Source organism: Papio anubis, chromosome 1 (genome assembly GCF_008728515.1).
Source record: "Papio anubis isolate 15944 chromosome 1, Panubis1.0, whole genome shotgun sequence".
NCBI classification, from domain to species: Eukaryota; Metazoa; Chordata; class Mammalia; order Primates; family Cercopithecidae; genus Papio; species Papio anubis.
This window is the reverse complement of record NC_044976.1, coordinates 194,006,953-194,021,498: the sequence shown is the minus strand read 5'-3', so window position 1 is coordinate 194,021,498 and position 14,546 is coordinate 194,006,953. Positions and strand designations below refer to the sequence as shown.

General features: G+C 47.3%; 1 protein-coding gene across 2 annotated transcripts in view; it reads left to right on the top strand.

Annotated features, from left to right (window-relative positions):
- Positions 1-12,422, top strand: part of DUSP27 (dual specificity phosphatase 27, atypical) — a 39,151-nt gene extending 26,729 nt beyond the window's left edge. For both annotated transcript variants that reach the window (XM_009193093.4, XM_009193098.4), the window contains exons 4-6: positions 453-684; positions 2,383-2,600; positions 9,063-12,422. In XM_009193093.4, coding sequence (XP_009191357.2) covers positions 453-684; positions 2,383-2,600; positions 9,063-11,902 — 3,290 coding nt within the window. In that variant the 3' untranslated portion in view covers positions 11,903-12,422. The remainder of the gene's footprint in view (positions 1-452; positions 685-2,382; positions 2,601-9,062) is intronic.
- The last annotated feature ends 2,124 nt before the right edge of the window (positions 12,423-14,546 follow it).

The window sequence follows — 14,546 nt, the reverse complement described above, 5'->3', positions numbered from 1 at the left end:
CTGACCTCAGGCCATCCGCCCACCTCAGCCTCCCAAAGTGCTGGGGTTACAGACGTGAGCCACTGCGCCTGGCCGGTAAATACTTCTGAGCATCCACTTTGTACTGGGCACTGTGGGAATTATTAAGTACGAATCAAAGTACACCTAGTACTTAAGGAACTTGGTCTAAAAAATTATTGACCAGCTTCTGAGAAGCATGGGAGGGAGTAAAAGAAATTAGATCCCCTTTACCCACATCTATACAGTCCTCTTGCTGACCCTGATTACAAGTGTCTGTGCCAGTGCAGCAGGTACCCTGGGCCCAATTAAAATCCTTCCTGGGAGATCCTGCTGGCATTCAGTTCACGGCCAAAATCTTGGCAGCGAACTGGCCAAGAGCATGTTCCCCCCAGGAACAAGGAAGGCCATGATATTCCTAACTCTCTGATGAGAATGCTGCCTGTCTCCTCTAGAACTCAAGCCACGGGGGGTCAGAGCAGACGCAGAGTGTCCAGGCATGCTGGAGTCTGCTGAACAGCTGCTGGTGGAGGACCTGTACAACCGCGTCAGGGAGAAGATGGACGACACCAGCCTCTATAATACGCCCTGCGTCCTGGACCTACAGCGGGCTCTGGTTCAGGATCGCCAAGAGGCTCCCTGGAATGAGGTGGATGAGGTCTGGCCCAATGTCTTCATAGCTGAGAAGTGAGTCTGACTGCTCTTCATGACCCTTTGTCCTACCCCTCTGGTTAGTGCCTGAGACAGACGAAACTCCCCCAACTTTCACCAAAGGCACCCATAGGTCCATCCAGCACAATGAGGCTGCCTAGCCACTTACCCTGCCCCAGTCCAGAGAAAGGCCCCTTCGGTCACCTGCATTCAGAGGTCTCCAGGCAAGATGCCGCCATGACTGCTTATCCTTTGCCCTCTTGCCAGGACTCTCTTGTCCCTCAAGAAGGCCTTCTCTGGGCCTCCTTTGCTGCCACAGAGTCTTGCCAACTTCACCATCTCATGACATCTGTAGCTACCACAGAACCGGACACTAGGAGCCATTGATAATAATATTGACATGCATATGTAATTACCAACGTAGGAAAACGTTCACAATACAGTAAGAAAGAATTAGATTACAAGAGAAGACATGTAAGTAAGTGTGCTGCTAATTGAGCAATAGATGTGTGTGTATGTGCGTGCATGTTTTTGTATAGACAACAGTTAGAAGGAAATGTGAGAAAATGATAACAATGTTTCTCTCTGGGAGGTGTTTTTAAAAGTGGTTTTTATTTTCTCTTTAGATTTCCTTTGACTTGTACAGGTTTCCTAAAGTAGACATTGTTTTTATAATCCAAAAACTATTATTTTCTAAAAGTTTATCAGGGGCTTCCAGAACAAAAACAACTCACTCACATCCTATTTCTTTAGGATGCCAGTGCATAATTGCTACCACCAGGTTAATTAGTGAAACAAATATTTTGCTGATTCATCAAATACTTAATGAGATGTTTTCCCAGTGTAATTATCTGGATATCCAGAAGCAAAGGAGGAAATTTGGCCTCAGGGGAGGGAATAGGGAAAACAGCATTGGACAGTGGGTCTCATCTTCACCAAGGAGTCATCCGTTGCCTAGAACTTGATCCTCAGCGCTGGGCACCAAGTCCTACGTGATCTTTAGATAGATCTTCAGATCCAGGAGCATTCATCTCATGGTCACTGAGAACCCAGCCATCGCCAGGTATCCTTAGCTAAAAGCTTTTGGTCCTTCTCGGACAACCTGTCCTCAGGGCCTCTTCAAATGAAGCTACACTTATACAGCTACAGCAAAAAGCGCTCTGAACTAGAAATCTAAAACACTAGTTCTTGTTGTCTTTTGCTCCTTTCACACTCTTGGGAAGTTATAAGAGCTCTCAGACTGAGTTTTATAATCTTCAAATGGGAATAAAACTAGTGTCCCTGTCTACTTCTTAAATTTATTGTTAGGATAACATGAACTAATGCATGTGAAAGGATTTTGACAGTTATAAGCATGCCATATCAATGCAGAATACACTTAATTTTATTTTTTGTGCCTGCCACTTTTGTGCCTTGATGAATGTCCATTCCCAAGGCATGAGGTTTTAAACTACAAGTCTCTGGATCATTCAAATGTTTCCTTTCATGTCACTTTGTTGGCCTCTTCATCTCGTCCTTCCTTGCCTAACTCCCTGTCTTTTCTCCCTTTTGCTGAGGCCAAGCCATCAACTCTTTCTATAATGGTATTTGCAGTGATCCCCAGACAACCAGGGCAGAAAAGGAGGTACTTGCCCAGCTGTGGCCCCAGACCGACTGAGGCAGGCTCGCCATGGCAGTGGTGACACACCTTTCTAGTTCCGACTCTGGCAAACAGGTCCCTGCCTCTTCCCCCAGGAGTGTGGCTGTGAACAAGGGGAGGCTGAAGAGGCTGGGAATCACCCACATTCTGAATGCTGCGCATGGCACTGGCGTTTACACTGGCCCCGAATTCTACACTGGCCTGGAGATCCAGTACCTGGGTGTGGAGGTGGATGATTTTCCTGAGGTGGACATTTCCCAGCATTTCCGGAAGGCGGCTGAGTTCCTCGATGAGGCGCTGCTCACTTACAGAGGTGAGAGGGGTCTGCCTGCTCCAGGCTGCCGGAATTCCACAGGGGGAAGAGCAACGTGGGGTATGTTAAGAAAACCTGATTAGTTGGCGTGTCTGGAGGGTATCTGTCTTAAGAACACTGTTTTCTCTAAGAAAAGGAGAAAAGACAGGATAATCATTCATCCAGTAAATAATTACTGAGTGCCTAGCATGTACCAAGTACCATTCTAGGCACTGTGGTGAAAGATACAGGCAACGCTTCCAGCCTTTGACTCTTACACTGTAAAAGGGGACAGAAAATGAAAAAAAGAGAGAAAAATGTCAGATGGTGATAAGCATCAGGCAGAGACTAGCTAGGACAATGTGCTAGAGCGACTGACTAGCTCCTTGGAGAGCATGGTGGAGGAGGCCTTCTGACAATGGGACATTTAAGCCAAGTGACAAAGAGCTAGCCATGGGAAAACTGGAAGAAGAGCATTCCTGCGGAAGAGAACTAGTAGTGCAAAGATCCAAAGGTGGAAAGCTTGGTGTGTTCAGGAATCAAAGGCCAGTGTGGATGAGCATGGTGGATGAAGATTGGAGTGGCAGGGCCTCCCCCGCCATCAAACAGGAAGCTAAAAGCCAGGGTAAGAAATTGGAGCAGCACCTTGATCTGATTTATGTTTTAGAAAACTCCCTCCCTCCACCTTGAAGAACAGACCGAGTTGGAAAAGTAGAGAGTAGTGCTTTATATGCTTTCATAGAGAGGGGCTGCTATTGCTATATCCAAGTGAAAGGCGACATGAGACTAGTCTACAGAGGTCACAGACCTCAGGGAGGAGGGGTAGAGCCCATGCAATGGGGCCGACAGCCTGACTGGGAAGAGTTCAGAATTTGGTGTCCAGAAACCTGGGTTTGAGTCCAGGATTTGCTACACTGTATATACAATGTGACCTTGGGCCATTTCCTTTAGCCCTGGGAACTGCAGTTTCCTTATCCAGAGAACAAAGACAAAAATATCAGATCCTAAAGTTGCTGTGAGGAATAACGTTTTAAAAATGCATATAAAGTAACTCCCTTGGGACAACACTTGGCACAATAAATGCTTTAAAAATTATAGCCATTGCTATAATAATATTGTTAATAATTTCCTGGAAAGGGCATTTCCTGTCACCACCAATGGCCAGGTTAGGTAACTTCTAATGGAAATTACAAGCACACATATTTTCTTTTTTTATTATTTTTACTTTTTATTTTTAGAGACAGGATGCAGCTCTGTTGCCCAGGCTGCTGGAGTGCTCACTATAGCCCTGACCTCCTGGGCTCAAGTGATCCTCCCACCTCAGCCTCCCAAAGTGCTGAGATTACAGGCGTGAGCCACCATGCCTGGCCAAATACACATATTTGATATATGTGTATGTGTGTGTGTAAATTTTATATATATAGAGAGAGGTATGTATGTGTATGTATACACATATACATATATACACACATATATACATACACACACATATAAACAGTTTTCAGTTTTCTCCTCTTTTCAATGCTTAACAACTCCTTTTTTTTTTTTTGAGGCGGAGTCTCACTCTTGTCACCCGGTCTGGAGTGCAATGGTGCCATCTACGGATCACTGCAACCTCCGTCTTCTGGGTTCAAGCGAGTCTTCTGCCTTAGCATCCCGAGTAGCTGGGATTACAGACGCCCGTTACCACGCCCAGCTAATTTTTGTATTTGTAGTAGAGACGGGATTTCGACATGTTGGCCAGAGTGGTCTCGAACTCCCAACCTCAGGTGATCCGCCCGCCTCGGCCTCCAAAAGTGCTGGGATTACAATAAGCCACCGCGCCCGGCCGAAAAAACTCCATCTTTTTAAAATGTAGGACGTTTGACCAATGTGGGATTGAAAGGGTCTGTCGGTCGTCTGCGGCCTGGAGAGTGTGTCCCACCTCGCTCGGTGGCCCTGGCGCGCACCGGCCGACCTCGAAGCGGAGCTCCAGCATGTGGACACGGCCACGAGCCGGCGGTCCCCAGCAGCATCCCAGGGCGGATAAGACCGATCCTAGAATGTGGAACGCATCGCAGAAGCTATAGCCAGCGTTGGGGATGGAGGGAAGAAGAACGCGCCCAAACGCGGAGGCGGAGTCGGTGCCAGGAGCCGAGCGGGCTCAGCAGGAAGTTTCCCGTCGCGGGTGCAACCCAGGCGCGGCCTTCCCTGCAGCATACCCAAGGCGGGCTGGGTCATGCTGGCCAGGAGCCAGCGTGTCAGCTACACCCGGCCCGAGAGCGTAGGTCTGAGAGCAGGGTGTCCAGATCCCTTGCAGGGGCCAGTGTGCCCTGCGGGCATCTCCTCCCTATTCAGCCTCACTCTCCCGGCCAGGCAGCGAAAGGCCCTTATTGTTGCTGTGCTTGTTGCTTTTGTGGGTCGTTCCTACTCCACCGCAGAGAGGTCGTGGCATCCCTATAATTACTCCCTGAGCCTTAGGTCCTGTGGTTTCCTCTACTCTAGGATGCTTGGGAGTCAGTTCTCCAGAACAGCGACAGAAACACCTGGCGCCGGCGTTTTACGTGATAATCACAAAGAGCCTATAAGGGGGTGTTGTTATTTACATTGTACACACTGGGAAGTTGAGATCCATGGAAGATTAAGTGGTGACTTTGTATGGTGCACGGTGTAATAATCAAGATTCTCTTTGTTGCTAGTGTGTGGAAACCATCTCAAACTCCTTTACAAGCAGCAAAGGCATTAATTCTGAAGATGCAGGAAAGAAGCCAAAGACAGGAGCCTGGCACGCGGGGCAGGCCTGGAACAAGGACTGGACAATCTCAGGACTCTTGGCTTCTCTCTTCTTTCTCTCTCTACTTCAGATAGCAAATGGCCATCCACAGGCCTGACATCAAACTAGCTAATTTCCTGCCTCAGTCCCATTTCCAAATTTCCTGGAGAATTTGTCAGATACTGGTCCTTTTGTGTACCCTGAGTTCCATCAACAGTGGCAAGTGGGGTGGCTTCTGGGCAAATACAGGTGTGGCGAGGGGTACGTTCTGAGGAAAGAGGGAATTTGAATTGGGAGAGTATAGTACAATTGCCTGCCATATAAAGGCATACTGAGAGTGTAGAGAATTCAAATCCAGTCTTGCTCAAGTCTGATGCTCTTCCCCAGTAGCTGTACTCTTCAAAAAAAAAAAAAAAATTTTTTTTTGAAGGTCTTTTTTTTGAGTCTCACTCTGTCACCCAGGATGGAGTGCAGTAATGTGATCTTGGCTCACTACCTCCGCCTCCCAGACTCAAGGGTTCTCATGCCTCAGCCTCCTGATCAGCGGCAATTGCAGGCACGTGTCACTACTGCTCAGCTAATTTTTGTATTTTTAGTATTGACAAGGGAACCATGTTGGCCATGCCAGTCTCAAACTCCTGACTTCAAGTGATCCACCACCTCGGCCTTCCATGGTGCTGGGATTACAGGTGTGAGCCACCATGCCCGGCTTGTACTTTTCAAATTTTAAAAACAGGGACTCTTCACAGTCAGCCCTGCTGGTAATCAAAATGGTAACTCTGCAAATTAGAAAAACACTACCTTCCTCAAACCATTTTACTGTTGGCAAATTTTCACCATAACCCAAGTATATTTTGATATTTTCATTTCGATGTGAAGAGTCCCCCTAGAGTTGTGCAGAGAAGAATCTATATAGCATCAGCCTACCTCTAACAGAGAAGACAGAAAATCCTGTTGCTGCTCTGGGTGAAGTGGGTAAAGATCCCTGAGTCTCACCCACCCAGCCTCTCTCTTGTCCTTCTGGCTGCCCTTGAGGCTCCTCAGAGGAGTCCCAGTGTGCTAGGAACACAGCAGGAAAGACGTGGCCCCCCAACCTGGTCTCCACCAGACTGAGTCTAAGTAGTATTTGATGCCCCTGTGAAGAAGACTGGCTGGTCGTGTCCTGAAGGGTCCTGAAGTAAGCTGGTCTGGTGATTCCACCTCCAAAGAAAACCAGTGAGACTTTGAGACTAGTCACAGTATATGGTAGCCTGGTCAGATGGTGAAGGGGAGGTCCTTGTAAGGGACAGCTAAGCCCTGAGCTGAGGGTGAGAGGAGAAAAAAGACAAGTGCTTCTGTAGATACTCCTTATAAGGCTTTTGCTTGTTTTTTTGTTTGTTTATTCATTTTGTTTTGTTTTGGAGACAGAGTATCACTCTGTTGCCCAGGCTGGAGTGGAGTGGTGCGATCTCAGCTCACTGCAGCCTTTGCCTCCTGGGTTTAAGTGATACTCCTGCCTCAGCCTCCCGAATAGCTGGAATTACAGGCATGCACCACCACGTCCAGCTAATTTTTGTACTTTTAATAGAGACAGGGTTTTGCCATGTTGGCCAGGCTGGTCTTGAACTCCTGGCCTCAAGTGATCCACCCACCTCGGCCTCCCAAAGTGCTGGGATTACAGATGTGAGCCACCGCACCCTTGTTTGTTTCTTTTTGAGACAGGGTCTCATTCTGTTGCCTGAGCTGGAATGCAGTGGGACAATCACCACTCACTGCAGTCTCAACCTCCTGGGCTCACGTGATCCTCCCACCTCAGCCTCCCAGTAGCTGAGACTACAGGCGCTTGCCATGGTTTTTTGTTTTTGTTTTTCAGAGATGAGGTTTTGCTATGTTGCCAGGCCGGTCTCAAACTCCTGGCCTCAAGCGATCCTCCAACTTGTCCTCCCAAAGTGCTGGGATTACACACATGAGCCACCACGCCCTGGCCTGTGGCTTTGACTCTGCTGATTTACCTCCCTCTAGTGGCTGCTGGCTCTTGGCAGTAACACCTTTCATCATTACTGGGCCTCAAGTCCCCTGAATTTTCTGTCTCTGACCTCCTGTGTGACAAAGACATGACCTTAACTGCTGCAAAGATATAATAATAAGTCACCTCCCATCTCATATTGTTAGAGAGGATTTTTAACTGATTTAGCAAACATCCCCAAAGACTGTTGGCAAGTTAGATTGATGAGAGCAGGGAGAAGGTCTCCAGTGGTCCCAGTCTGCATTTTAAACAGCTATTATGATGAAGGCATAGGAGGCATATTTGTCACGTTCATGAAGGATGCAAAGCCAAAAGGGAGGCTAGAAGCAGATAACTGATCTGTTGAACCCACCAAAAGATGTTAGTAGGAATTTGTAAAATTATCCTTAAGTTTAAAAATGACTGCACATTAAAAGGAACATGACTTAATTGCAATTTTTAAAAACTGTTTTACAAGTTTCAGTTGATGGATGTAAAAGATAACTTGAGTTCACTGTGTGGCATATCTACCCATATTGCAAGCTTATATGGCATCAGTAAAGCCCCAATGACCCAAACAAGGGTGGGGAAGGGCCCACTCTACTCTGTGTGAGTGAGTCAGTCCAAACCTGAAATATCTTGCTCCATCCTGAATACAAACTCCTAAAAAAAAAAAAAAAAAAAAAAAACCTGATAAATTCAAGTTTTGACCTGGAGGAAAGTAGCTAGAATAGTAAGAGAACATGAGAAGACGTTCAAATAATGTTTGAAGGACTCAAAATAGCCAGGAAAAGATTTTATATATATATAAAATATATATATGGAAGAATATGATATATATATCATATATATGATATACATGGAAGAATATGATATATATCATATATTATATACATGGAAGAATATGATATATATGAATATGACTGATATATATGATTATGAATATGAATATGATATATGGATATGATATGAATATGAATATGATATATGGATATGATATGAATATGAATATGATATATGGAAGAATATGATATATATATGGAAGAATATGATAGCAATCTTCTTCAGGATTTTTGTATAAAAGCCCTGTTTCATACAATGTATTCATTGTTGACTTTATAATGTCAGAGCAGGAATATTAGATGCTTGTTACAGAAATTTATACTTTTCCCTAACATATGAAAGAAATTTTGAAGCACTAGAGTGATCCAAAAATGCAGTGAGTTGTGTCTATGTGCCCATGTGAGCTAATGAACTCCCCGTCACTGGAAGCACTCAGCAGTGGCTGGATGACAGGTATGACAGGTGATCCAGCATCAGGGATGTTGTAAAGGGAATTCTCAAGTTTAGGATGTGACTTATGATGCTTCCCAACACGAGATTCTATTTCTCTGTGATTCATTTATCTTAGCCTCTCATTCCTTTTCTGCTTTATCACCCTTCCCCCTGTTCTTTTATTTCTCCTCCCTCTGATGCTCAGTTTGTGAGAAGAAAGTAGAAATGCAGTCCAGTGTTTATAATACAGGGCCAGTGGGGACTGTGGTGTCATACAGATGTGGTGACCCCATCTGTAATATGGGGTCAGTGATGCTGAGCCCTCCTGTGTCTTGAGCCGCGATGAACTTCAGAGGCAAAGTAAACACCTTAAGTGCAGCACATTAAAACCGCACTTACCAAAGAAAACAAACAAGAACACTACAAGGAAGCCACTGTCATGACATCATTTTCTCTTGTGTTTTCTTTTCAGGGAAAGTCCTGGTCAGCAGCGAAATGGGCATCAGCCGGTCAGCAGTTCTAGTGGTCGCCTACCTGATGATCTTCCACAATATGGCCATCCTGGAGGCGTTGATGACTGTGCGCAAGAAGCGGGCCATCTACCCCAACGACGGCTTCCTGAAGCAGCTGCGGGAGCTCAACGAGAAGCTGATGGAGGAGAGAGAAGAGGACTACGGCAGGGAGGGGGAATCAGCTGAGGCTGAGGAGGGCGAGGGCATGGGGAGCACGCTCGGGGCCAGAGTGCATGCCCTGACGGTGGAGGAGGAGGACGACAGCACCAGCCACCTGAGTGGCTCCTCCCTGGGGAAGGCCAGCCAGGCCTCCAAGCCCCTCACCCTCATTGACAACGAGGAGGAGGAGAAACTGTACGAGGAGTGGAAGAAGGGGCAGGGCCTCCCCTCGGGCAAGGTCCCCCAGGGTGGAGGTGGCCGGCGCTCAGCCTCCTCTGGCCAGGGTGGGGAGCAGCTCGAGGACGAGGACGAGGACGAGGACGTGGAGAGAATCATCCAGGAGTGGCAGAGCCGAAACGAGAGGTACCAAGCAGAAGGGCACCGGAGGTGGGGAAGGGAGGAGGAAGAGGAGGAGGAGAGCGACGCTGGCTCCTCCGTAGGGAGGCGGCGGCGCACCCTGAGCGATAGCAGCGCCTGGGAGAGCGTGAGCAGCCACGACATCTGGGTCCTGAAGCAGCAGCTGGAGCTGAACCGGCCAGACCACAGCGGGAGGCGCCGCTCAGACTCGATGTCCTCGGATAGCACCTGGGACGCGTGGAACGAGAGGCTGCTGGAGATTGAGAAGGAGGCTTCCCGGAGGTACCATGCTAAGAGCAAGAGAGAGGAGGCGGCAGACAGGAGCTCAGAGGCAGGGAGCAGGGTGCGGGAGGATGATGAGGAGAGCTTGGGCTCTGAGGCCAGCTCCTTCTACAACTTCTGCAGCAGGAACAAGGACAAGCTCACTGCCCTGGAAAGATGGAAGATCAAGAGAATCCAGTTTGGATTTCACAAGAAAGACTTGGAAGCAGGAGACAGCAGCAGTGAGCCCGGTGCAGAGGAGGCAGTGGGGGAGAAGAAGAACCCCTCCGACATCAGCCTGACAGCCTACCAGGCCTGGAAGCTGAAACACCAGAAGAAGGTGGGCAGTGAGAACAGGGAGGAGGTGGTGGAGCTCAGCAAGGGGGAGGACTCGGCCTTGGCTAAGAAGAGGCAACGGAGGCTGGAGCTGCTGGAGAGAAGCCGGCAGACGCTGGAGGAGAGCCAGTCTATGGCAAGCTGGGAGGCGGACAGCTCCACGGCCAGCGGGAGCATTCCCCTGTCTGCGTTCTGGTCTGCAGCCCCCTCAGTCAGTGCTGATGGGGACACGGCGTCAGTACTGAGCACCCAGAGCCACCGCTCCCACCTGTCTCAGGCTGCAAGCAACATAGCGGGGTGTTCAACCTCCAATCCCATCACACCCCTGCCTAACCTGCCAGTGGGGCCTGGAGACACCATTTCCATTGCCAGTATCCAGAACTGGATTGCCAATGTAGTCAGCGAGACCCTTGCTCAGAAGCAAAATGAAATGCTGCTGTTGTCCCGCTCCCCGTCTGTTGCAAGCATGAAGGCAGTACCAGCGGCCAGTTGCCTGGGGGATGACCAAGTCTCCATGCTCAGTGGACAGAGCAGCTCCTCCTTGGGTGGCTGCCTGTTGCCTCAGAGCCAGGCAAGACTCAGCTCTGACATGCAGTCTGTGCTGTCCTGCAACACCACACTGAGCTCGCCCCCTGAAAGTTCCAGGAGCAAAGTGAGGGGGACCAGCAAGCCCATCTACAGCCTCTTTGCTGACAATGTGGACCTAAAGGAACTTGGCCGGAAGGAAAAGGAGATGCAGATGGAGCTTAGGGAGAAGATGTCTGAGTACAAAATGGAAAAGCTGGCTTCAGACAACAAACGCAGCTCCCTCTTCAAGAAGAAGAAGGTCAAGGAAGATGAGGATGATGGTGTGGGTGATGGGGATGAGGACACTGACAGCGCCATAGGGACCTTCCGGTATTCTTCCCGCAGTAGTTCCCAGAAACCTGAAACAGACACATCCTCCTCCCTGGCTGTCTGTGATCACTATGCAAGTGGCAGCAGAGTTGGCAAAGAGATGGATAGCAGTATTAATAAGTGGCTCAGTGGCCTCAGGACAGAGGAAAAACCTCCTTTCCAAAGTGACTGGTCTGGAAGTTCCAGGGGGAAGTACACCAGATCATCCCTGCTCAGGGAGACAGAGTCTAAATCCTCCAGTTACAAGTTTTCCAAATCCCAGTCAGAGGAACAGGACACCTCCTCCTACCATGAGGCAAATGGCAACTCTATAAGAAGCACTTCACGGTTCTCGTCTTCCTCCACCAGGGAGGGCAGAGAGATGCACAAGTTCTCCAGGTCCACGTACAGTGAGACCTCAAGTTCCCGAGAGGAGAGCAGCCCAGAGCCCTACTTCTTCCGCCGGACCCCAGAGCCCTCAGAAAGGGAAGAGTCCCCAGAGTCACAGCAACCAAATTGGGCCAGGTCCAGAGACTGGGAAGATGTGGAAGAGTCATCCAAGTCAGACTTCTCTGAATTTGGAGCCAAGAGGAAATTCACCCAGAGCTTTATGAGGTCTGAAGAAGAGGGAGAGAAAGAGAGGACGGAAAACAGAGAAGAAGGGAGGTTTGCATCTGGACGGCAGTCCCAGTATCGAAGAAGCACTGACAGAGAGGAAGAGGAAGAAATGGACGATGAAGCCATCATTGCTGCTTGGAGACGTCGGCAAGAAGAAACCAGGACCAAGCTGCAGAGAAGGAGGGAGGACTGAGCTGGGGAAAAGCTGAGAACACTGAAATAAACCACTCACCTTAGCATAGGGCTCAGGGCACACATTGCCACCACCCATCAGGGGATGAGGATACAGAGAGGATCTTCCAGAGGGGCAGAGCCAGAATGAGAGGTACCAAGCATAAGGGCAGCAAAGGTGGAGTAGGGAGGAGACAAGGATGGGGAGAACCATCAATATGAGGTCCGAATGCTGGACCAACTGACACCATTTTCTGTTGCCCAGCACCCTCTAAGCTTTGGTGTTTCACTTAGTGTATTTGATAGTGTTCATCACAGACTAGAGAGGTGAGCTTGGAAAAGCACTGTAGTTTGTCAGAGACTCCAGTTTACATCCAGAAAGGCCATGAACATAGGATACGCTTCTGTCTGTAGAGGTTTCACATGAAACCCAGAAAGTCTATCCTATGGCAAGTCTGACCTCTCCTGGCAATGCTCAGTTCTGATTTTTGTTTTTTTTAATGTTTTGAGTCTCCAATAAAAATGGTATATTGGCAAATAGTTCTTTATTCTGGTCATATTTAGCTCTTTGGATATTAGAAGAAAACCACTTTAAAAGACACAAATGTGTTATCCTGAGCCAGTCTCACCTTGTTTCACAAAAGCTGGGCCTCCAGATAATGCCATCATCATCTCATTATAAAAAATAACAAACAATTATTTAGCCTATGGTACAATACAGTAGGAGACTACACTAGGAAAACCCTTGAGAGTAACAGAGGGAACTAGAGAAAGAGAGAATTAGTTTTATTGTGGCGAGAATGACAAGATGTAAAGTAGAGAGAGGGCCTCTCTGGAAGGCAGAAAAACAAAAACAGAGCATGGGGAGAGAAGAAAATAAACCCAGTACAAGGAAATGAAAACATGTTTTTATAAAATCTAGTAATCACCTTCGCTTCTTATTCCTAGGAGGATCACTGGGTGATGCAGTGGATAGTACACTTGATTCTTCCCTGTGCTCTGAGTGGGCTAAGTTGGTGAGAATCTTTTACCTTTTGTTCCCAAGGCATATCTTTCCCTAAAACACAGGTTGAGTTGCCAAATCAGGGAGACACTTTGAACACTTTACAACAGTGATTGATGGACTGGTTTCTACAGTTCTTTTCAAGCTGCGGCACCTTGAAGGATTTGAAAACAACTGTGTGCTATGCAGGGGTCTGAGATGTCTTGATCAATCAAAAAATCCAATTCAGGAGACACAAATGGTGATGAAATGATTAAAGAGAGGGAAGAAGAGTAAGGAGTAATCCACCAATGAGATAAATAGTAAGTGTTAATTATGTGATCACTTTTTCTAAAAATGGAGTTTCATGGGTCATGGAGATTACGTAACCTTCCTATGTAGATTAGTTCAGCATCACATATTTCAAAGAGCACAAAGATAAATATATCAAGGCAAACAGAAGCTGACTTGAACACAAACTCACAATGCCACATAACTGCTGTTAAAGCAACTGAATTAATTTGTTTGCCTTCCCTCTATCACTTTAGCCCACTGTTCAGTTGCTAGTGGTACTTCTCTCTCCTTCACTGATTGAGGACTTGAGAAAAAAAATACTGCTCAGTCTTTGCCCATTTGTCCCTTTTTCTTCTTTTGTTTGTCTTTATTCAGTCTCAGCCCCTAGTTTCCAGTGCTGGACGGGTCATTCCCACCACAGAAAATGGTGTTATTAACCTGGCATGGTGCTGCGTGCCTATGGTCCCAGCTACTTGGGAGACTGAGATAGGAGGATCACTTGAGCCTAGGAGTTTGAGTCCAGCCCGGGCAATGTAGCAGAACCCTCATCTCTTTTTTAAAAAGCATTATTCTAATACACCCCACAGCAAGAAGGCTGTTGTGGTCCATTTTACTTTCTGGGAGAGCTCTCATTTCACTCTTATAGAGAAGTTGCTGATATAGGCACAATTAACTGGGCATCTACTCTAGAAGTTTGACCTTCTGGAGAGAAGAATGGGAATATTCTTTGATGGGTCCCTTGTGCCCACCCATAAGGAGCCAATTAGCTCAGATCCCTACACATGTCTTTTTTTTTTTTTTTTTTTGTAAGTAACAAAATATATAAATTGATCTCATGTCAAAGTAGACAAGATTTTTTTTAAAAAAAAACTATTCTTAGTAAATCTCAACTCATACCCCACTGAATAAATGTTGAACAAACATTTCAAGCATATTGGCTTGAAGAGTCACCCCAGTTTTTCTCCAGCCCTGGATGTGAGTCTGGGGGAAACAGACCATGGAGACTGCCTAGTTTGCTTTTAGTTGAGCTCTTAGGCTAGAGGGTCAATAATGACCCCTGTGGCCTGCATGTAGACCAGTTTGGCTCACCAGAGGAAACCAGATGTCTCAGAGTGAAGCTTTCAAGAAATGCCTTTGCTTTCTGTGTCTCCAAAGATAGCTGCCTCGAGATCCTGTACTCAGGGAGGTGTCTGCCAAAGAATTCAGAATTCCGAATTTAACTTATTGCTGGAGTTTAGGGTATATTTTGGGAAACCACATCAATAGAAAATGTATTGGATTTATCATGAACTTGAAGAGATATCTGGGCTTTGAAGTGTTAGAATCCCAAGGGTGACTTCTGAATTCTACCTAACCTAGGGTGTTAGGTTGCAAGCCAGTCTTCCAGCCT